Genomic DNA, 26024 nt, shown 5'->3' with positions numbered 1-26024 from the left:
ACCATAATGGTCTTAAAGTTCTAGACTGGTGATCAAAGACCGGCGCAGCGTGGAGCGTCTTCGGATGAAGATATACCTGCCATTTCCAGGTCTTATTGGAAATAAATGTGGGAAGCATATGTCCAGCTGTGGACGTGATACTGATATCATATAATTATAAATATACCATATTTATTCACTAGGATAAATTATTAATTACAGCGAAGTTTTTATAAATGTTGGTTGCACTAAATTCCTCGATATTCGAAATGTTCACTCGGCATATGAAAATGCAAGGTTATAAATGGTATAGTTAAAAGGCTTCACTGGTTAAAGTGAGTACGTGCTTTGGCAAAGTATGAGTTAACTAATTAAACTCTTACCGCTCGGTTTATTTAACCGCCGGTTAATAAACAGGAAATGAGTAAAAAAAACTGTAATAAGCCAGCGAAAGAAAAAAATAAAACAAATGTTTATTTGAATAAATTAAATGACGAAAGAAGAGGAATTTAAATAATGAATGAATAAAGATATTTTAAATTATTACTATGTTGGTATTTGCATCATTTCTTTCGAGTAAATCTGAACTGTAGAAATATACGACGACATGTTTTTTACATATCATAATCATTTTACTCATAGATTGTATCATATGTATGTTTATATTTAGGCAGTGGTAGCCCACTGGGCCAATACTTGCGATCATACGTCGCGGGTTCAATTCAATACAGTTTATAGTCCGCACTTAGTAATGAACAAATTGTGTATGTAATTGTAAAGGATTGCTACAGCTGAAAACTAGTTTTCAGAGGATCGGCAGCTGCGTCCTTTGCGTACCATAATACCACACTGTAACAGCCAAGCTGTCTGCCAAGAGAGGTGATTATTATATATCCCCTATAGATATCTTTGGTGTAAATAATATTTAATTGAAATATGTCAGTAGATATAATTGATAACTAAGAAAGGGACTAATATATAGCTACGAGTCGAGACTCGGTGCTTGGCACTGGTCGGTGTAACAACTCCTGAGGATGTCCCGTGGAGGGGTGAAACAGTGTAGACTGAATTAACGGCGGTAGTTGTTTCGCATTGTTTGCCGCACGCGCATTTATCAGTGAGCTGGCGGGCGGTGCACTTCATTGCACGACTACTGCTGCATAGCGGAAGTAGCTATATATTAGTTAGTCCCGTTCTTACTTAGGATGGACTTCCGCAAGGTAAAGCCTGAATCTATTAGAGATATAATTAATGTTTGTCGCAATAGTGCGAAGTACATTGCAATGATCAAAATCATTCATTGAACCAAATAATGACTTTTAACCATGACCGATGTACTTTTTTTATCTCAACTACACAATAAAAAGTTGCAAGTTTACAAGCACACACACATTCGCAAAGATGAGTTGAGGTATATATAATAACCATTATTTACAATTGCACCTACATGCAGGCATTTTACCGCATTTAAAGATAAAACCGAACGATTTCGTCACGGTTTTTACCCATGAATACGTATACTAATCTGTCTTGTAGCAGTAATTATTTAAAGATAAAAATAAATATGAAACTCATTTATTCAACATGCTGTTCGTCAACTTTTTTTAATCAATGTTAATTTTTACTCCTTTTACAAGGTGTTATAGTTGTGTAGAAGAAGCAGGATGATATTCCACAACAACACATTTTTATAGAAATTAATAACACAGATTTTTACATATATACTTTATTAGATATAGGATAAATGTAATCAAAATAATCAAGCGACATTACTGCCATGGATTTATTTATATAGACTTTGTTGTACACCGTAGATAAAAACTAAAAAAAGGAAACAATTTATACAAGAGGCGAAATTAATGCTCGAGGCGATCTCTACCAGACAACCTTTGGATGGAGATGAGAGACATGAAGTAGAGGGCAGTTAAGCGTGTACATAGATACAAATATATACATTATTACACACACATACATATATATAAAATACTTTTTACATACATTTAAGCACATATACATAAGGATTCATGTCATTTAAAAACACGTTTGTTGTATAATAAGTCTTATCCGTCGATTTAACTTTTAATATGTGTTTCGAATTTTGTAAATGGTATTCGAATAATATTTTGCGGATTCCGTGTATTACAAATGAATTAGTGAATTTTTGCATTCGAAACTGCATTATTAATTTTCTGTTGGTATTGATGCTGTTAGAAAGGCTTTTACAGCTTTACCGGAGCTGTGTTAACGGAGCGAAAAGGTTCGTGAACTTAAAAACTTAAAAAATAAACAAAGCTGGACTAGCGCGTACTGGTTGTATGAAGTTGTTCGCATGTAGTAAAGCGCTCTACCCGAGTAAAACTGAGTAATGTTGGTGTTTTGTATATGCGGCTTGGAACAGCAGCGTGGACCACAGGCGATCCAAGGAGGGATCCGGATCCAACCTCCGTTTGCCCATTCTGTTTGCGGTCAGAGAGCGGGCGGCCGCTCCCTAAAAACGGGTGTTGTAGTGTGGTGTATAGCATTTGTTTCTGTTGTGTAACCCAGTGTCCTGTGCGGAGTGTTGCAGGTGCAGTGGTTGCTAGTCTTTGATACAGCAGTTTTTTTAGGATGCCTTGTAAATACACTACGGATGTCCCCTAATTTTTTATCTAATATATAAAATTCTCGTGTCACGGTGTTCGAACTTGAACTCCTCTGACGGCTTGACGGCGGCTCCGGCTTGACCGAGTTTTACCAAATTTTATATGCGTATTTAGTAGGTCTGAGAATCGGCTACTATCTATTTTTCATACCCCTAAGTGAGAAGGGTTGTTCACCCTTAAAAATTTTTTTTTATTTTTTTGACGAAATTTTTTTTTTATTTTTTTATGATACAACATACAAAAATACACACAACTCTAAATTTTCACCCCTCTACGATCAACCCTTATTTTTAAATTGAAAATTAAAAATATTTTTTTTTGCTAAACAACGTTTGCGGGATCAGCTAGTAATTTATATTTACAATCAGGTGACTTCAAAAAATTAACATAAATATTGTAAAATCAACTGTTGACAACCCTAATTCACATTAGTGTGAGTACGCTGTACATGTGTGGGTGATCGAATTGTAAATACAGCGGTATTAACGTCTTCATTATCTGAGTGCGTCGCACCCAATTGAGCAGATGGGCTCATTTAGCAACAATAGCCGCTAGATTCAATCTAGCGAGGGGTGTGTACGCCAAAACGATGTTTATTATCTACGTGTACAGAGCACAATTGCTTGATTCGATTAATTCGCTGCTGATGGATAATTGTGATTGTTCGCTTTTTAAATAACTCAATGTCCGATATATAATTGGTCGGTCGGTTGCAGTATTAGTTTTACGATGTAAATTATATTTAAGTTCTATTGAAATAAATTGCCATAACAATCTTTTAAAAATTAACTCATCGAACTTTTTTAATTTTCCTCGCATGGCAATTTTTAAAAGTGCCACCTGGAGTCAAGCTAGTCGTAGCTAATCCTCGAAGGCATTTATAGTATACTCAAATGTTATCACAGACCGTCAAACATACAAAGGTAAACAGACGACCTTGTTAAAGTCTTCAGTTCATGCTGTCAGCTTTCAAGAGGTTTTTTTTTTAGAAAACTGTAATTAACATAGGATAAATTCTCTCTGGAATCCGCAGAATCGGCACCTGTGCAGCAGTGTAAACCAGGTAAAAAAATGATTGGGGACATATATCCAGCTGTTTATCGGCTAAAATGATGATGTTGAAGTGTGTCATCTAAGATATGTGAGCTGATGATTAGTTAAGGTATAAAAACGTCAAGTTGTCTGTTCTCGAATATCTCATGTGCGTCTTGTCAATCGTATCTTTCGCTACCAATTCTAATAAAGCTCAGTATGGTAACCTAAACGCAGTAATAAAGCTTGACCCTTAAAAGCTAAGCCCTCGCTTTGTTTTAACTAGGTCAGCGAGGTCACCGATATCTGAGGTCGTAAATCACAACAGGCATAGTTCTGCAGGGATAGATTAATTATTTTTAAACCGTAACATAGAATTGTTACGTGAAATTTAAATGAAAAATAATGTTTCTGTACTATATGAACTTTATAAAATTTTTAACCAGAAATTTATGACCAATCGAACGTTACGAAATAATGTTGAGTTCACAGTTTTAGCGGTCAATTTTAATATAATATTTTTATTTTAGTTTTACCTTACTTTGTATAAAAAGTGTATGTGCTTAAATAATACATCAAAATCATATTACTTACAAATTAAATAAATTTATTTATTAATTATATTTTATTATAAATATCCTTCAACCTGAGCAATGGTATCCTGGCGGTTGAGATCTAAGAATTGCGATCATTGCGGGTTCGATTCCAGGACACGATTTTTTATAATTCACACTTGGTGCATTAATTATCTAAAACTGCCTACAAACAAGGTTTCAGAGGATGTGTACCATATTAACCACACTTCGATCGACAAATCACCTGCCAAGCGTGGTGGTTATGTTAAATTCCGCCATAGATATTATTGTGGGAGGCGTATGCCCTGCAGTGGGCGTTTATTAGTTGAAACGATGACACCCTAATCTAGTGATTCCCAAAGTGGTCTACATCGGGTCTATGACAACCTGCAAGGGGTCTACGTCAGGGAAAAAAATTTGGGGGTCCATGAAATGAAAATGCGGGTCCACGATAGTGGATCTCAACACATACACTGATAGTACCTATTTACTTACATCATACTATCTTATAATATCAAAACATTTACATTATTTATAAAAGTACCTATGTAGTAAAAATTTATTATATATGTTTATAAAATTGTGTAAAAAAAAGTAGTTACAAAATTGACGCCAAATGTTGATAATTTATTATTAAAGCATCAGGTTTATCCTTCTCACTAAAAATATTGACTTATTGCTTATATTATTTTATTTATAGTTTATTTTATTTTTATTTAATGTTACGTATATTTTACGTAACAGATACCAAATTTTATTTTGAGTAGTTTTAATTTAAATTCAGTTAATAAATGTATAAATTAACATGTGTTTTTACTTAAAGTTTTTAACACGAAACTTCACAACAGTTAGAAATTTACAGGAAATCAATATCAGGTTAGGTGGGGGGTCTGCCCAACACGGAAAAACATGGCAAGGGGTTTATTACATAAAAATGTTTGGGGAACTCTGCCCTAATCTTATATAAATCTGATATGAGAATAGCACAAAACAAACATGGTTTATACCATTGCATGTAATATACAAAACTGTTAAATCAAAGTGGTCTACATTTTAAAAATATAAGGGTATTATAGTACACTCGCCTATTAAGATGTTTAACAATCGCGTGGTGATAGTGATAAAAGCCTTTTCATGTTTTCATTTATTTATTATTGTGGTGGTTACGATAAAGTGGTTGACCTGTTTTTTTGCAACGAATTGGGTTAATAGATTCTCCAAGGAATTATAACATTAGGCAAAGATTAACTTGTAATTATAATTATATTTACTGAATATTTATTTTCTAAGTTTTGACTGTACTAAGCAAAACTTATTATATTACTTTAAGATGGAGATAAGCACTTGGATTCCGAAAATAAGGTCAAAGATTTGATACCGATAATTGACAATCATCGTGTACAATGCAGATATAGCCAGAGCTTACTAACAATAACAAAATGTAGTACATCTCCATTAATTAGATCGACATTAAGAAAATATTCGTTAAGATCTATTTCATCTATTAGGTGTTAAGATATAATTAACAAAGTAATTAATTTATAAAGAATTTTCTTCTATAAACAGCACAAGTATTCGGCGTTCTGAAATGCGAACATAAAGTCATTTCCGGAAAAGGCTTTTAAAGTTTAATTTTTTTATATAAATCACCTGAAAACCTCTGCCTTCAAATCGCAAAGATTTTTAATTTTGATTACATTTATTATCAATTCTACTTTTCATATTTTTCATTACCGCTAATGCCTTATTTAATTTTTTAGAATTGTACCAAATTATTACCAGCTTATTATTTACCTAGATTGATTATTGCTAAATTTTAATCTCTTTTTCTTTAAAATAGTACTGGTAGTCATTTAAAAATTGGTCAAGTAGAGAGCAGGTACACCAATACCTCGCCTTGCGTCGTTATGTTTTACGTTTATTTCGAAATTGCGTCGCTGCTTAATTAGTATTAATTTTCATTGTGTGTCGCTAGAATTACGAGGTTGCGTTGTTTTGGGTTCGAGTCTTTAATTTTTTTTTTAAATTTTCTTTTTTTTTTCGATAAGATGGCAAAACGTTTGTTTCTCATTGCGCCATGCCATCAAAACTAGGGGATTCCCTTTCTAACTAAAAATCAACGCAATTTGAATACAGTTTTATTTTCACTTTGTTTTGCTAATTTTAGAGTTCAGTTTCAATTACGTAGTGTGTTGTAATGTAATGTTTCGTGCTTTTTTAAAAAGAGAATAATAAATTTATAGACATTTTTACGTGTTGTTTCTGGTTACAATAAAGGTAAATATTTTTCCAATTTATTTATTGGCAGAGTCATATTATTTTTGTTTTTTAAATGCTTACGTTGTTAAATTTTCTTTTTAAAAAGTAGTATTTTCGTAACCCTGGAACCTAACTTCGATCTTTAAATGGTTTGCTATAGAAAATCTTAATTCACTTTGCGGCGTTTCAGTTTGCGTCGTGTTTTTTGGAACGTAACCACGACGCAAAGTGAGGTATTGGTGTAGTCTTGTTGATTAATATGAACGCTGTCTAGTCCAATCGCGGTATAGGGGGTAGCAAGCGCAAAATACAATGTATTGTATTATATTATAAGTACGTGGGAAATGATTCTAATTCAGTATTTTTATAATTAAAGCTTAGTAACCAAAGTTTAACTCGTTATTTTTCTAATTTTGTTTAGGACAATGTCATACTATGCAAACTTTGTCATAGTTTACAGATACTAGCGCCGTGGTGAATAAAGAGACAAATTGTTAAAGATGTTCGAACATCTAATACTGCAATTTCAAATTATCTTCAAATTACATTTACTTCACTAAACTTTGTATTTAATTGAGTTAATTGCTTTTTGTGAGAGATTAGAGTCACTTTCAAGATGTAAATTGTCAAATTTGAACAACAAACTATTACACAGGATATTTGGTTCTCTTCGTTACCTTTTTTAATGTAATTTCTAATTTATATTGACTTCTATATATTAAAATGATATATTCTACAGTGCAATAAATAAAAGTTGTTGTACTTAAAGTACTATTGCAGTTAGAAGTAGAGCAACGTACGTAAAAAGTAAATATACGTTGGAATAAGCCCCGGAACTAAGCAGACAGGTAAATTCAGAGAGGTGACCTCCTTCCTTCGTACCCTGGAGCGCTAAACAAACTCCGCTTCACGTACCCTAAATAAATAATCCCCTCACATACAGGCATTGTAGTTAATTGCAAGTTATAAAGACGGAAACAACTCAGGTATTCATTTGAATTTTATTAAGAAAATTCTCATTTGTTTAAGTAAATATATTTCTACCCCATAATAAGATAAAAGCACTTAGGCAAAGATTTTACATTAATTTTTTTTTCACTAAATTATACTCATTCCAGGATTTATAAAAGTGGAAGTAGAAGATGAATGATAAGCCTTAAAAAACATTTATGACACAAAATTCCTCCTATCGAAGATAGAAGAATTTCTGATATTTCTTCCGCCGATTTACCCACAGTTAATGTTTTTCAAAGTGTCAGTAATGTATGTAGTGTCAGTAAGCCCTCTAGGATGTATTTGAGTCGGAATGTTAAACGCCTAATGGATACCTAGTGGAACGAAAGCTTTAAGAACTCAATAGTCTATCAATCCGTAATAATAACAGTAGAATGTAGCGAACCTAGCCAAGAATCTCCAGAGAGCCAACCTTTGCGACCAACAAAAGATATTAGCCGAATTCTGTTGATTGGTCGCAAAGAGCGCCATCTATGTCCCAGTCCATCACACTAGCAACAACTGCAAAAGCAACTTGGGCAGCAGTGTTAGGTCTTTTTACTAAAAAGAAATCAGATTTTATAATGCATTTCCGTAAAACACTATTTAATAACCAAAAAATAATTTCGGAACACATATCAACAATAAAATATCTAAATGACAAGAATTATTGGAAATGACGTCGCTTGATTATTTTGATTTATGCTACAACTGACAAAAATGTATATATATATATATATAAATCAATATTGTTAAGTTTTCGTTTTAAAGATGTTGAATTATTTAGTTTCATCCTGTTTCTAAAATGCAATAGACTTAGAAAACAGATGCCCCTAGGTGCCAAATATTTGATGTCAATCAAAAGTAAAAAAGGCATTTTATCATGTAATCAAATACATTAACATATATATAAATATTTATATTTAGTATGCATAAAAGCGAATGTAATAAAAAAATTTTGATAAGAAATAGTCGTTTATTAAAACATGAAATCACTCTGAAATAAGATAATTATTTTATCTATTGATTACGACAAGCCAACTTTTGACAGTACAAAGTTTTCCGGAGCAGATTATATAATAAATACATTTAAAAAACTTTTAAGTTAAACGGTTTTTTGATACCCATATTGTGGTGGTTGTGGAAAAATATGTACCTAGTCCGCCATATTGGAACGGCGTCCATCTTGAATTTTAAATTTTGACATAATCACCGGTTTTTTACTTGTGTAGCCCTTTCATTTGATACCCATATTGAGGGGGTTAAGGAAAAATATGTAATCCGCCATTTTGTATTGGCGGACATCTAAGATTTATAATGTTATTAATTTTATTATATTGTATTGTCATCTAAATTAAATGTGTGTACCAAATTTCAGATCAATCTGACAACGGAAAGGTGCTTAAATTTCAATTTCTAATTTTGACCCAAATTAAACAAATAAATTTCGTACGGGTCGAACTAAATAAAACCGTTTAAAAAGGCTACCTTTACGAAAAATTTACATAAGAACTCTATAATTATTAGGTTTTATCGTATATTATGAAATGACTTATTTATTGTAAAAAAATCTTAATAACTGTACACATAATTTCATTTTTGTGTTAATCTCCCAATAAGCTATCACCGGCTCGAAATGCTGATCTGGTCAGAAGAGAATGGGAAACTGGAAATACATCAGAATCCCTTTTTAAATGAATCGTAATAATGTTTAATGTATAGTAAATTATATTTAAGATTCACCTTGAATGTTTCTAAATTTTGTTACGTTATCGACTTTTTACTAAAGTCATAAATACATTATGATTGCACATTGCCTTTTTGTTATGAAAATAAAGCTTATATTAACTGTTGAACGGTTGCATTGTGTCTAATGCTTTGTGCGGACGTGTGCGGTTTGGTAGGAGACGGTAGGTATTTGAGCTGTCGAAATAATTGTAGCAATTAGACTGTTCAAAGCCACGTCGAATTTTTTTCATGTACGACGAAATACATTGGCGGTTTTGTTGTGTCGCTTTGGTATTGTTAATGTTGTTTGATGTAACGTATCACTGCATTTTATGAAGTTTTTAAAATAAGACAAGGTGGAAGAAAGGACAGATGCAACTTGCACCATGCGGTTGTAGGGTCTATATCGCTTTTAAACACGAGAATCATGTGCGATTACCGTTCTCGGGGCTGACGGCCCGCGTAATATATTTAAGACAGCTTTATTTCTTCATTAGCGTTCACCATTTTATTGTTATTAAGATATTTTCCATGTACTTATGTATTTATAATTAACATTTAATTTTTCCGAAATTTTATTTGCCCATATTTTTGCTTGTTACAGTTTTTTCTGTCACTTAATCTATTTTAAAGACGCCCTTACATTGTCCAGTTTTTAAGATTACGTTTTATGCGACCACTCCCCCATCCCTACTTCACATTGCCATCTTTAGATTGTACGCCTGTATTTGTGCTGTCGTTGCCGTATTCGCCACATCGATGAATCTTGCGATTGCATCTTGAGTCTCGTCCGTGTAATACACGCAAGAGTCCGTGTGACGTGATATTACTACTACCGCATGGTGGACACTGTCATATAGCCGGATTTTTTACTGAATTTTTCAGATTGTATATATCAAAAAATAATTTAAACATACCCGGCTGACATGAACAGTTCGTCAGATTCTTATAAATATATAAACAAACAAGACAGAGCCAATGCGATAGTTTTAACCCGTTAATTACTCAACGAATTCTTTCCTTTACCGTTTGCGCTTACGCTAAAAAGAGATTAATTAGAAGTAATTACCCATGTTCAAAGTTCATTGTAACCGAATAAATGATAAAGTTCCGGCGTTCAAAAGGTCGCAATACTATTTAGTGTAACATGACAGCGGCCGCTAAGGAGTACTCAGTGATCAGCAATGAGAAGATAGTAGAAGAACCAAGGTCACGAAGGAAGTCGCGGAATCCCTTGGACAGATCTTCTACCGGCTGACTTGATGATCGTAATACGAAAATTATATCATTCTACTTGTACCAGCTCCGTAATAATTATACGAAAAAGTATAAAATTTTTAAGCATTTTACGAACTTCAAACGTATCTTCTAAAATGTTTGTATAAACTATTTGGATACATTTATGGATTCTAAAATCATATCGAATCTTTTAAATTAAAAAAAAAAACCCTTAGCTTCCACGTGTTAGAGCTTCATTGTTATGAGCCTGGATGACAGGTTGATGATAATGACAACATATTAACGCAGGGGTGAGCAACCTTTTTGGTCGGAAGGCCGCAGTTTCAAAAACAGAGGGCCATGAAAAAAAAAGTATATATTCAAGGTTCAAATCATGTTCTAAACGTAATTTATGTTCGTAATCAACCGATTTACAACTAATTAAAATTTTCATAATTAGTTTATTTTTGCTCTTTACGAGCCTAAGATCCTTCAGAAATTAAAAGAAAGATATTTGTATTTCCCGTACCTACCCTCACTTTCTACAAATTTACTACTTATTCCTAGTTATATCGCTATAGATCATAATACTTGTTCAACCGAGTTATATGTTCTATAGGTATATCTGTTTCTCAGGATAATTATTATCTTAAAAGCCGTGATTCTAACATTTTTTTTTTAAAAATACAAAAATAAATTATAATTAACTTGCCTCGAGGGCCGCATGCGGCCCGCGGGCCGCGAGTTGCTCATCCCTGTATTACCGCATGGTGGAAGTAGTTGACACGTTATACACATAATCATGTCAGCCGATTGCCGCCCTGGCATCAGCCTTCCTGAAAGATCATTTCAGCCACATACGGCGGCTTTTATGTCGTTTTTCCACTTGCTGGAAGCCTGATTTCGCTGCGTCTATCGTCTAATCTTTCAGCTTCTATGGACGTCAGCTGCATGAGCGATATGACTGCCAATTCAGACGAGTTATTCTTTGAGCTTAGACGGTGATTTAGGTTCTACATAGGTGGTGTTAGGTCTTCAGATTATTATATATTTATTCATTCATGTGAGCTGCTAGACGTCCACTACAAGGTACAGGCTTCTCCCTAAAATTGGCGCAATTACCCGTCTTACGCTGCCCGCACCCCTAACAACTGGAAAGCCTACTCACGCCACGAATACCGGGTCATTATCATTATACATAATAATAATAATAAAGCTTTAAAATTTAAAAAAATGCACTAAGTTTCTAAGGACCCTCTCAGGGTAAATGCCACCTCCAAAGCTTTCCATTTGTCTCTATCTTTGGCAACTTGGAATCACCCATGACCTCCCGTAGCCATGATCTCGTCAGCCCATCTGGCATTAGGTCTGCCTCTCGCTCTGGTACCTCGTGGTCCCGTCCATTTTATAGCCCTTTATGTCCACTTGTTATCAGCGAACCTCGCCACGTGATGTATAATAATATTGTATTATTATACATCTAATCTAATATATAAAATTATCGTGTCACGGTGTTCGAACTTGAACTCTTCCGAAACGGCTTGACCGATTTTTACCAAATTTTCTATGCGTATTCAGTAGGTCTGAGAATCAGCTACTATCTATTTTCCATACCCCTAAGTGATAAAGGTTGTTCACCTTAAAAATTTAATTTTTAATTTTTTGAAGAAATTTTTTGTTGTTATTTTTTTATAATACAGCATACAAAAATATATACAACCCTAAATTTTCACCCCTCTACGATCAACCCTTATTTTTTTATTTGTTAATAAAAAACTTTTTTTCGCAAAATAACGTATAAAACTTTACGTATTAGGTACATATATGATGTGAAAACTACGTTCTGGTTAATTACAATTGATCGACAATAAATAGGATTAGTTTTTACCGCGGCGATATTTAGTTTACATCACATTGTCCACTCAGGCACGGCCCATTGTGTTCGCGCCTTTTTAATCGTGTAACAAATTATTAACACATGATATTGTTAAGCACCACCGCTGGGTAACAACTGGAAGATTTAAATTGTAAATGAGAAACCGTTACTTGTTTTAAAAATAGCTATATAGCTATTTTTATATAATACTTACCGTTTGAAATGTTTAAGCGAAAAATAGCATATTTTACAGCGATCGCTTATTTAATTATTGTATTAATAAATACAGTTTACTTACAAATAATATGTTTACTGCCCCAAATATACCTTGGTGGGGTATTGAGACGATAATCGCCACGTTGGTAGATGGGTTGGCGATCGTAGTGAGGTATTATGGTACGTAGAGGACGCTGCTACCCGGCAGCATATCCAATTTGAAATATTACGTTATTTTGTTCTTTTTATTTTGTAATGTACGTAATATTAAATACTAGTAGTGCCCCGTGACTTCAATCGAGTGGAATTTAACAAAATAATATTTTTATGAAGTTTACTACTCTGTTTGTTTTTTTTTAATTGAGTTAGATATGAATTATATAATATAACTAAATTATTAAGTCATCCACAACTAGGAATGTCAACATTTGTTCGCTGTTTTCGTTTCAAATTCAAATCAAAATGAACTGTCACGGCAATATATGAAATTTATATGAATGACAGCGTCGACATCTGTCGAAAATTAGTCATACTAACTTAGAAACCTTCGCAGGCTCATGCACAACAAATTTTCTGTAGATCATCACATGATCAAATGCACATTTTACAATTCTATAGAGGACACACAGACAAATATTCATTTTTATATACATAGATATGTTTATACGTATAAAAGTGAAATAAAAAAGTAAGAACTTATAGATAATAAATATAGATAGATAGACACTAAAATGTTCGGTAATAAACTTAGTTATTTAAGTAGGCAATGATATTATTTTATTTTGATTCAAAATTATAAAAGTTATAAGCGATCCAGGAAAGATTTTATAAATAGAGAGGTTATTTTGACACGGGAGTAAATGTGAGCTTCAGATATCTGTTTGTCTTCTTCTTTTTAGCCGATGGACGCCCATTGCAAGGCATAGATCTTTCTCGAAGATCGCAACGACGACCGGTCCTGTGCTGCCCGTATCCAACGACTTTCTGCGTCTTTAACTATATCATCAGTCCTCCTAGTGGGGGGCGTACCCACGCCGCGTCTACTGGCTTGTCATCGCCAGTCGAAAACCTTTCAGCCCCAACTGCCACCGGTTGCACTAGTAATGTACTCCGCCCATCGCCACTTCAGACGACAAATTCTTGGAGCTACATCAATGATCTTGGTTCTTCTGTCCAGTAAGTACTATTGGTACACATTTCTAAAACTAGTTTTATTCCTACTTATAATTTGCATGTAATTTTAAAGAGACAGACTAAGTGAGCTTATGACTTTTGAATGTCGAATTTTGAATTTAATTGGATAAGTAAGAAAAGGACCAATATTTAACCACTTCCGCACATGCTGTGATAGTCGTGCAACAAAGTGCACCGCCCGCCAGCCCGCTGATAAATGCGTATGCGACTAACAATGCGAATTACACAACTGCCACCGTCAAATCACTCAACACGTGTTTCACCCCTCCACGGGGCATCTTCAGGAGTTATGTTACACCGATTAGTGTCAAACACAGAGTGCCGGCTTGATTCCATTAAATATTTAGTTGGATATTTTTAATAATAAATGATGGACACTCGAATTACATCGAAAATTCTCAACTAATTACTTAAAACTCTTGACTATGTCTGTCAGTGTAATTATTTTTAATTACTAGCTATACCCGTGACTTCGTCCGCGTGGAATTTAACAAAAAATGTTTATTTTTCTAAGAATTTTCCTGAAAAACTGGCCAAAGTTACTCCTTATTACATCAGCTTGTCAGTAGAAAGCCTAGTCAAAATCGGTCCAGCCATTTCAGAGATTAGCCGCAACAAACTGAGAGACATTTTTATTTATCTTCCGCATGGAAAATGGGCATCGAAATAAGTACATACAAATTGAAATAGGCGCTCTTGGCTTGTGTATCAACTAGCTGTGCCCGCGACTTCGTCCGCGTGGAATTTAAGAAAAAACATTTTTTTTCGTCTAAAAAATTTTCTGAAATTAAATTAGCCTATGTTACTCTTTATTACATTAGCTACCAGCCAGTATAAGTCCCGTCAAAATCGGTCCAGTCGTTTCAGAGATACACAAAAATTAAAAAAAATGTAATTTTGATATATGTTATGTACCGTAAATGTATTCATGCGCATGTAGTAAAAAGTAGTTATTTTAATATTACAAACCGATATTCCAATTTAATTAACTTATATGTGTATATATATATATATATATATATATATATATATATATGTTTATGTATATATATATATTCATATATATATATATATATATATATATATATATATATATACATAAATATATATATATATATATAAACTGTCATTAATTTTGGGATATGATACATTATTTAACACCAAATAGTCTAAATAATCACCACTTTAAAATTTTTACACATATAACCAATGTCCCTTACCAATGTGATAGCACTTGAGACAGAATGCTAAATGGGTACTATCGATGAGTGATAGTCCAAGTCCAAGTCCTCTGAAAGGTACCCTTGGGTGTCATCACTCTATGGAGTGATCACCGAAGCAATCTAAGACCTGCGGGCCGAGCCAAGGCTTCCTAGAGAGCCTTCGAGCTATGTTATCTTAAAAAAGCAAGAACCCGCAGAATCTAAAAATGCCATTTGGAGGCAGAGCAAGTCAGATGAAAAAACTCATTATTAAACGGTTTTATTTAGTTCGACCCGTACGAAATTTATTTGTTTGTGTCAAAATTATAAATTGAAATTTAAGCACCTTCCCGCTGTCAGAAAGATCTGAAATTTGGTACACATTTAATTTAGATGACAATACAATATAATAAAATCAATAACATTATAAATCCAAGATGGCCGCCGATATAAAACGGCGTATTACATATTTTTCCTTAACCCCCTCAATATGGGTATCAAATGAAAGGGTTACACTAGTAAAACACGATGATTATGTTAAAATTCAAAAATTCAAGATGGACGCCGTTCCAAAATGGCGGACTAGGTACATATTTTTCCACAACCACCACAATATGGGTATCAAAAGACCGTTTAACTTAAAAGTTTTTTAAATGTATTTATATTTCTCTCAATATGGAAGTGTAAAATTAGCATATAATATAGCAGTGTTATAACGAAACAGTTAACAGATAGCCTGTTGTAATAATATAATCTGCACCGGAGCCAGATGTGATTCTAGAATGAAAGTGTCCATTGTACACCACTTTATTTAACGACCTCTACGCAACCGACCGTAGTAATGGATTGCTTAGAAACGATAACCTACCTATTTCCCTCGGGTGAGACTTGCTTAAGTAATTTCTTATACCGTTGAAGCAATATATTTTCTGTAAAGGCATTTTTTATTACATTAGAAGGACCGGAAAGTAATGTCGCTTTCTTGAGTTAAATTTACATGACTACATTTTTACCTACTTTACCTTCGTTCATCAACAACCTTTTGCAGTCTAGTATACTAATTTTCAATGCCGGAGCGGTAACAAATCAATTGGTTTTTTTGTAAAATATGTCAACAGAAACGACATTTCTTTCCCAGTTTCCCTAATACTTTGTGGTATATTGTATGATTGGTTTTTTTTTTTATTAATTCTAATTTGTATCGCTGGTGTTTTTTTTTTTACAGTATTTATCTTTCGCTTTAACTAAACGCAGACAGTTGGGAGAGGGTTGCCGCTATTTGATACGGATCTTTCTTCTCCCAGCTGCGAGGCACGACAGCGTTTTATATTATTATTATTATTATTTTTTTTACAATTTTTTTTTTCACACAATTTTCACTTACGGGTAAATACAGCTAAAATTTATACATATTAACAATACAATTTGGAATACACAATTATATAATTGTTGTATAATTTGTGATTCGTAATTATTGCGGTGTGATATGCAGAATGCGCTGGATCTTCGATCCATGTTTAGTAATGTTTTTATTTGTTTTGTCATTGTTTGACTATAAATCATTAAATGTTCTTAGTGAGATAGTTATAAAGTAACAATTATAACTAATTGTATATTTCTAAACTTCTAAATTTGTACTTTCTTACTGCCTTTTGTTGATGTTTATTTCCAATAAAGTATATAAATAAAATTTACAAGAGTGAATGTATAACTCACACTTGCCATTAAAACACTTTAAGATTTTAAAAATATTTCTAATCACTCGATTTAAAGTGATCACTTTAAATATCTACGGTTAATTAGTTATAACAATATAAAGTCTGCACGCACAGATGAGCAAATAATATTTGATATAACTATGTAATTCGAATTTTAAAAACGCTTTTTAGGTGTTACTTTATTAATTATGTCTGAAACCATTGATGTTTGAAAGTATTATTCATTAATTAAAGGAAAATGTGCCATATGGTCACCATTTGAAAGTTTTTACATTTGTAACCAATCACCCTGTATATATGTAGTATATCATTAAACACATGTGCTCACAATAGCCGTGGAAAAAAGGATTTTTGTATTAATATGTAGATTTGTAATCAATATAATTTAATTATTTAATTAAATATAAAATTAATAAATGTATGTCATTTTGATTGATATCTTGATATCTCTATAAGGTTTTCATTTATTAGATTCACATATTTCGAGAAAGGAAAAAGACGGAACAATTTTTAAATACAAATATCTTTTTTATGTTTAGAACTATTTTTCGGTCCCTTAAGAGATACACTCAGTTGTTAAAAATACCACCTAGAGTTTTTACTGCAAGTTTTTACATTAATAAAAAACAACATTATGTGTTCTCTAATTTTATATATATAAAAACATGTACAATGTTTACATAATAATCTTTGATATTACTCATACCTATTCAGGTTTTTATCAAATGAAAAACTTAATCTAACCTCATAGTAAATTAATATACATGTCACTGTTAAAATAAAAATGAAATTTAAAATCTATTATATAAATCGTTACTTTTATATAAACTTCGTTCTCCCAATAAATAACTTTCGATAAAGCTCCGAGTGTGTTTGGGAAAGTGTGAACATAACTTTAATTGTTTATGCAGCTCGTATTACCATTAAGAAGTGGAGAAAGCTCCATCTTACAATAATGCAATGCGTGTAACAAATGCACAAACTATATTTTTTAATAAATAATAGTGCCTAAATAAGATGTATAAACATACATATGTATGTGATATATATATATATATATATATATATATATATATATATATATATGTGTGTGTGTGTGTATATCACATACATATGACGCCCGCCAGCACGCTTATAAATGCGCATGCGGCAAACAATGCAAATTACACAACTACCGCCGTTAAATCATTCGACACGTGTTTCACCCCTCCACGGAGCATCCTCAGGAGCAATATTACACCGATTAGTGCCAAACACCGAGTGAGCTCCTTTGGCACTTTATTGCACGACTACTGCTATATAGCGGAAGTAGCTATGTATTAGTCCTTTTCTTACTTAGTATTGACTTCCGCAAAGTAACGACTGAATCTATTAGATATATACACTGTATTATGTCTTATTAGAATTTACAATTGCCGTGAATATATAGTAATATTAAGGGTAAAACTAAATTGGTTTGCGCCATATCATTAAGGCGTTAAAATAAATCTGAACCCCGGGGTTGTCGCTCGAATAACAAATATTTAAGCAAGCGTTAAGTTGAATTTAGACCTAAAACAAAGCCTTAGTACATAAACTTAGTAATTACTTCTATGTAGTTGTGACTATGTTAAATATTTGTACTCTGTTAATTTGAAAAGGTGGTCCAGATCGCAATAAGTAAGAATAATACTCAACCATAGGTACTAAGTGTTGGAAAGACTCATAGGTATAAACAAAACTGTCACAAAAGTCGTATAAAAAATAATGCCGGCAAAAAAATGAAAATTTTAAAAAGAGAATGGTTTTTAACTCACAAAAAACTGTGATAAGAAATGTGAAATTGTGATCAGGAAATGCACAAGTGTGAATAAAATGTATGTAAGTAGATTTATAAGCGAGGAAAGATGAACACGTGAGGGACCAAAGGAAAGCTTGAAAGATATTATGAAGGAAGGAGTATGTATAAATAAAAAACTTAAAAAACTGTTTTAGCCGAAATTTTACGTACTTTACATGATCGCCTAACAAAAATACATAATAATAAATACATTTAAAAAACTTTTAAGTTAAACGGTTTTTTGATACCCATATTGTGGTGGTTGTGGAAAAATATGTACCTAGTCCGCCATATTACAACGGCGTCCATCTTGAATTTAAAATTTTGACATAATCATCGTGTTTTACTAGTGTAGCCCTTTCATTTGATACCCATATTGAGGGGGTTAAGGAAAAATATGTAATCCGCCATTTTGTGTCGGCGGCCATCTTACATTTTTAATGTTATTGATTTTATTATATTGTATTGTCATCTAAATTAAATGTGTGTACCAAATTTCAGATCAATCTGACAACGGGAAGCACCTTCCCGTTGTCAGATTGATCTGAAATTTAATTGAAATTTTTATTTCTAATTTTGTACATAATATGTACTAAATAAAACCGTTTAATAATTATAAAATATACTCTATGGTTTATGTGAAATATACTTAAATTCTTACTTATGTTAACTTATGTTTTTGATAATTAATAGGTAATACTAACTTAAGCAGTTTAGTCATGTTTTGCAAGAATTGTGTTTTATTATTGAGTAAAATTTGGATACGTAATGAGAGAGTCAGTAGAGTTCCATTTGATAGAAACTCAAAACGAAGAAAAAGATGGCTCGAACACACCTAAACGAATGTTTTTATTTAAAAGTTAGTACTAACAACATCGGTAGTATTATTATAGAGCAGCGGTAGCTCAGTGGTAAAGATTTGAGACTTGCGATCGTATATCTCGGGTTCAATTCCCGAGACACAATCTTATGTAAATCACCGATTAGTGCCAAACACAGAGTGGTGTCACTCTGTGTTTGGCACACGAATAATGTTAGGACTTTGTGTTTGGCACTAATTGGTGTAACATAACTCCTGAAGATGCCCCGTGGAGGGGTGAAACACGTGTTGAGTAACTTTGCGGTGGCGATTGTGTGATTCGCATTGTTTGCCGCATACGCATTTATCAGCGGGCTGGCGGGCGGTGCACTTTGTTGCACGACTACCACTGCATGTGCGGAAGTGGCTAAATATAGGTCCTTTTCTTACTTAGGATGGACTTCCGCAAGGTAACGCCTGAATCCATTAAATATTTATGTAATTCATACTTTAGGTATTATTATGTAGAATTGCCACTGCTTACAAAGAAGTTTTCAGGGAATGCACAGCAACATCCTCTGCGTACCATAATACCACGCTGTGGTCGTAAACAAGCTAGCTAAGAGTGAGGATAATGGTATATCACCTATAGATATCTTCAGGATGTCTATAACTTGAAGTGAATATCTTTGGCTAAAAAAAATTGAAAAAAAAAATATTTTTATAACCAACTTGTTTCCGATATACATTGTGTTAAAGATCTATTTTTACAATCTATGATTCGATTACCTACGGCTCGAATTAAATACAGTTTGTGACGTCATTTCATCAATAGTTTCCGCTGGAATGCGCGAGCGCATACACGAGTAGCTGATGCAAATGTTACGGGAATTTGATTACAATATTGAAAGAATATTTCTCTCACAATTGTTTCGTGGTATGTACCTTGTTAATTATCTATGTTAAAATACGCGAAAGATTACGTAATCGAAGTAGAATTTTAATTATTGCATATTTTGTATTGGATCTTTAGTTTCTAGAGTGGAGAAGATGAGCCGCCAATAGGTCCGCCAATAAGGTGAATAGACAGACGACCTTTTCAAGGCCTAAATGGTAATAAACAGGGAAGGCTTTTATCTAGCAGAGGACATTTTATGGTTGAAATGATCTTAATATGTACGATGTCTTGTACTATTAGTAAATCTTATGTTGGCGAAGAACCAAGGGAGGAAAACAACAGGAAGTGGTGACGTATTGACAAACTGAACATTGCAGTTCCCAAGGAAGAAACCTAGATCTGAATATCTTCTTGGGATATATTTTACCACAAAAAACAATTTTTGAAAATTACCTATCTATTCTTTCCTATGGTCAATATGATCCTAATAAAACCTAGAACTTTCACAACTTGTACAATCTAATATATAAAACAGAAACATGTTCTGAAAATATTCGCCCATATCAATACTATAGATACATTATTATTTATATAACAATATGTCATGAAAAAAAAGAAGTTCTTTATTTAATAGGAAATAGAATTAAAGAGTTAATCTAATATTACAAAAAACTGATTTTATTTAGGTTTCGAAATACACCCCCGTCTGGGAAGATTCTACGACAAATTCATCAACTAAAAGTCTAGGTAAAATATACAGTCTCTATGGAGTGACTAAGCCTCTGAGCCCTCAGCAATAGAGTTATCCGTCTTATATGATTCCCAGAAGGCCATAAGCCAACATCCAGTACTAATAGACAGATAGTAAATAATAAATAATATTAATATGCGGCAATACAAATTTAAATAAAGAGATTTTTATTACTATATTATAATAATTTTTATTATTTCTAAAACCATTGATTTTTAAGTCACAGCAAACACGTTACTGTACCCATCGATATATATTGCACATCGAACTTTGGAAAGAGACAATCGGCTAATTTCGGCTTCGTAGAGCGTTATCTCTGTCACACTAAATACGATTGACAAAACGTCACATAGGTAGTGTGGTCCAAAGGTCGATATGTAAAATTTATCGTCGGGTACTGTATGCACTGTGATCATAAAGTAAGGTAATAAAATTTCATTTATAGGTAAATTTTCATTTATAAATCCCGAACGTTAGGAAGGTAGGTAAGTTTTTTTTCTTAGGTTGGTAGTACTGTCTATAATATTTGCCAAGCGTCTCTGAGTCCGAGTCTCCTAGTGAAAATTGTTCAATTTTGTTTTGGAGAAAAACGTCTAAATCGTATCGTTCTGCGACCACCGTATTCGCTTTGACTCCGTTTAACTTTTGGCTATTCAGAAAACTCAAAAGCCCAATACTGGGACGGCATTTTGGCTCGATTTGGGAAATAGAAATCGAATGGAAAGTATTGAAGGTAATACCGGAAAAAGACCATTCTAACTGTTTAGAGGACTGGAGAAACGTTGGCAAAAGTGCGTTCGTTGGCAAAAGTTGATTTGGAAGAATAAATAAAGCATTGACTTCTTTATAGCAAAATTTATCTTGCTTTTAGATCACAATGTTACATTCACGGATTTGAAGATGTTACACATAATAAAACAATCATCCTGTATACCTTAAATATTCTAACCACGCTACCTTCGCACAACAGCAAAATTATTCCATCCGAGATTGATTTGTATTCGAGATTTGTGAGTGAATTAAGGCTCTATCGTCGGCGGGAAAATTGGGTTATAAATATTATATCTTGTTTCACCCAAATTGCCACAGATAGAAACACATCTATCTTCGTCAATAATAATTTTATTACATGTCATTTCAGTAAATAACTTATACATGTTTTTTTTACAAGTCGCTAGCGCCAGGTACAACAAAGAAGACATTGAGTTAATATAAAACAACATTTCTCACCCAAATTAAAGAAACAATATTCAAATGGGCGGACTTAATGAGAGTAAATTTTGGGGTAGACACAAAGAAATAATAAAGTTGCTACACAGAGGTCTTTGTTGGATACAGGTCGCTTCCAACTGGTCCTTTACGAGTGAGGCCCACGCCCAGAAGTGGACGTGTTGCAGAAACAATAATGATGATATCATTTACTTTATCACAATACATACCGCTGGTTACCATAAAAATTCAGTAACATCCATATTTTAGAAAGAAATACTAAATAATTTGATCATAGCCTTAGATAGTGAAAATATGAAATTAATAAATGCGAAACCATTCTATACTGAAAAAGAACAAATTTAGATTGAGTGCTGATAACAATTTTGTATTTTAAAATTTGTGTCCAATTAATACAGTATCACTTATAACAAAGTATTGTCATCTGTTAATATAAAAATAAATATCTACGTCCAGTAATATACATTAAAAAAAATTTTAGTCAATTTAAATCCAAATACATAATCTAGTCAACCAAGTGAATAGATTTCTTAATATTTTGTGTTGTATTCAAAACGCTGGAAAATCTATTGTATTTTCCCGCGTTATTGTCTTGGATACAGATTAAATACGGTCTCGTTTTGACATTAACTGCAGTTGGAAGTCGAGCTTTTGGCCATTACCCTATTTATAACACATATATCTAATTTACATTGTTTATAATGAAAAGAGACTTAATTACATTTATCTAACAACGCAATTGAAATTAGAAATCTTTTTAATGCGTAAATATTAACATTGTTAGCAGTAATTTTCAACCTTTTATGTGCCATACTAATAGTATTTCTAAAATTGTTACGCCTCCCCATGTATGTAAACTTGTAACGAGTCCACTTTTGAATTGCCTCCCCCCCCCCCCCTGTGGGCCGTGAAACCCACGTTCGGAAACACTCCTGCAGAATAAAATTACATGGGATTTTTTTTTATTACAAATTGTAATCTTGTTTAAAATTGAACACATTTCGGCTCATTAATATCGAGTTATAAAATTAGCAAATGGCTTATTAAAAACTAGGCAAGAAATTATCTATTCCCTGGACTTTTCTTTGCTTAATAAGCTGTCTGCAAAACTATGTGAACATCCGATGTCCCCTCCAAGAAACTCAAGAACATGAGTGACATCAGATGGTCATGGCATCAATTCTGGGCAAGGCTGCGAGGGAATCGCTGCTGACTAGAGCATCAGCTCAGACTCAAAAAATCCCCAAGTCAACTCTTCGATACGTTAAACAATAGAACAAGACATACATATTCTTGTATAACTTTTTAAATAACAAGTCTCGGACTGAAAAATGACTGCCTCGTAATTATTTTATTTAAAATATTAATAAACTTCATGTTATGTAAAACCTGTACTTTATTATTTTAACTTCGTCCGCAAAGCCGACTTATACAGTTGTTCCGTATTAATAAAAATATGTTTTAAAAGCATTCGATCCATGCTAAATAATAAAAAATCATAATTTATATCAATTATGATTTTTTATTGGTTTTAATTTACACTATTACCTTATTGTTTATAACAGGTTATATAGGGTTGAGAGGGCAGATCGTGGAAGGCGCTTAATCTTAACTTTGTTTACGTAATTCAGTTAGATCACACGCAATGTTACTGGATTTAAAGGCCGCCGAAGTCTTAGATCGCTTAGACCGGTGTTCCATGCAGTGACCTAGCACAAGGGTTCCCAAAAGAGAACCCTGGCTTACCCAATATGCGTCTAGCTGCATGTAAAGGGCTCCGAATCAACACCGAGTGCCGGTTGGGAAAAAAGATTGAGTAGGCGACCATCGCCTCCATTGATAGAAGAAGGAAGAGAATCCTTCCTCAAGTTCTGCAGGTTGGTGGCAAAAACTGTGATAAATCAAAATAAATAAGTGAAATAGGCAAGAAAAAATGAGAACCAGAATTAATTATATTAGTAAAATTGAAAATGTAAGAAACAACAATACTGTAATCGTGAAAAATTAAAGAACTGTAATATATGTGTAAAAATAAAATTAAATTAAAATCTTTGATATTATAAATAGTAATTAAACATAACTGCATTGATTGAGAATGAATGAAAGGTTTAAAGAGCGGAAGAGAAAAATAGAATGAAATATGAAATGAAAGAGACAGATAGATAGATATTGTGAGCATGGAAGAAGATGAAAGAAAGTGAAAAATTTAATATAGAAAATAAAATCCCTGTTCTCACATAAATAAGGGTGGAATGAGAGGTCTCCAAAAACTGGAGCCATAAAAAAAATGCATCAAGCATTCCGACGGAGCGCCAGAGAAGTCTAACCTCGATAAAGTGGCGTAAAGTTCAGCTGTCTATTTAAGATGATCAGAGGTTGTTCCACAGTTATAGTCGTATCTATGTCATATTTCGTCAATTGGAACATACGTTTTAAAACAGCAAACCCCATTTAAACAAGACACTCCTATGGATATTTTCTTATAGTTTATTGAAGGTGTTCCTACAAAAATAATTTTCAACCTTCACTGATTAGATGCCTTTTACAAAACTATATTTACCCACTACCGAAAGTAATGAAACATTGTTTATAAATGTAACAAATCTCGTATGTGATGTTACACAGTATTTTGTATTTATTAAATTGAGACTATCATCGTCACAGACCGCTTCATCGCCTAACAGATTATCTCGTCATTTTCTGTTATTAAAAATGACATGAAACATGTTGTAACTATAAAAATTCTTCATTGAAACTCCTTGTTCTTATTTCAAACAAATTTCAATAACTATATTATAACGTATTTAAAACAATGACATATCGAATTGTCGGTACGTAGTAAAAACGCATAGAGAATATAGAATCATATTCGTGTATAGTTTTATTATCAGTATGATCACTAGCTATTAAGAACATTAAACACCACTTTTTATAAACGATTTAAAGAAAATATACGTGAAAAAAGTAATTCTGTTTTTAAAACTTCTCGAAATATATATATATATATATATATATGTGTGTGTGTGTGTATTTACGACGTAAATTTTCATGGTATTATGTTTGTTAATTTTCTATTTCGTGTCTGTTTAATATTTTATTTATTTATAATAATATAATTGATAATAATTCACGTTGTATCGTTTACTGTGAGAAAAGTGATACAAGTCCCCAATTTGATTGTAATTAGAATCAAATTGAACTCGTATGTAATGTAAAAATATGTCTTAATAGAGTAATTACGTCAAATAATTTTTAAGATGTATTATCAGTCTAAATATTACGCTATAATAGGATTGCTTTACAAGTATTTGTTTGATAAACTTTTCTAAATTTGTGTAGTAATAATTTAAAGGCTTTATTACACAGGGTTTTACTTCGAAAGCGTACAAAGTTGCAAATGTTTTAAAGATTCCCGTGGGATGGGCCAAATTTGTCGTGAAATTTTCGAAGCGCGCAAACAAATGAAATCGAAAACACGAGTATCAATTACTTTACCTTGACTTTAGACATGACGGCCGCCTCGCCAATTACATCGAAGACGAACCGACCCACAACATGCGGAGAACGAACACCAAGCGACGAACTCCTGTCTCCGACTGCACGACCACTCTTCGCGAGGGCACGGTCGCGACTGACGGCCGAACTGAATTTATTATTACGTTCACACGACGAATAATACTTCGAAATATTAGATAGTAATGAATAAATTAAATGAAAGGGAATAGATTGCGGCGCCGGTAGAACGCGCGGGGGAAAGCTAGCAAACAAAACACGCATTATGTTGTCGTGCGCTACAGGTATCGAGATTTAGCATTCTGGAACTTAGGGTTGTCACTACACATTTACAGCATAACATCTTTGCAGTCAAAACAAAATCTAGAATACTAATAATGCG

General features: G+C 33.0%; 1 protein-coding gene across 2 annotated transcripts in view; it reads right to left on the bottom strand.

Moving 5' to 3' along the window:
• Nucleotides 1-25753, bottom strand: part of LOC137931482 (angiotensin-converting enzyme-like) — a 73762-nt gene extending 48009 nt beyond the window's left edge. The window contains exon 1 of one of the 2 annotated variants that reach the window (XM_068774873.1): nucleotides 25625-25753. In XM_068774873.1, coding sequence (XP_068630974.1) covers nucleotides 25625-25639 — 15 coding nt within the window. In that variant the 5' untranslated portion in view covers nucleotides 25640-25753. The remainder of the gene's footprint in view (nucleotides 1-25624) is intronic. The other variant, XM_068774872.1, reaches the window with a different exon arrangement.
• Between the last annotated feature and the right edge of the window lie 271 nt (nucleotides 25754-26024).

The sequence above is a fragment of the Battus philenor genome, unplaced genomic scaffold, assembly GCF_028537555.1.
Source record: "Battus philenor isolate CCGP_79_NKW_IND1 unplaced genomic scaffold, ilBatPhil1.0.hap1 SCAF_8, whole genome shotgun sequence".
Taxonomy (NCBI): Eukaryota; Metazoa; Arthropoda; class Insecta; order Lepidoptera; family Papilionidae; genus Battus; species Battus philenor.
This window is presented reverse-complemented; position numbering and strand designations above follow the sequence as displayed.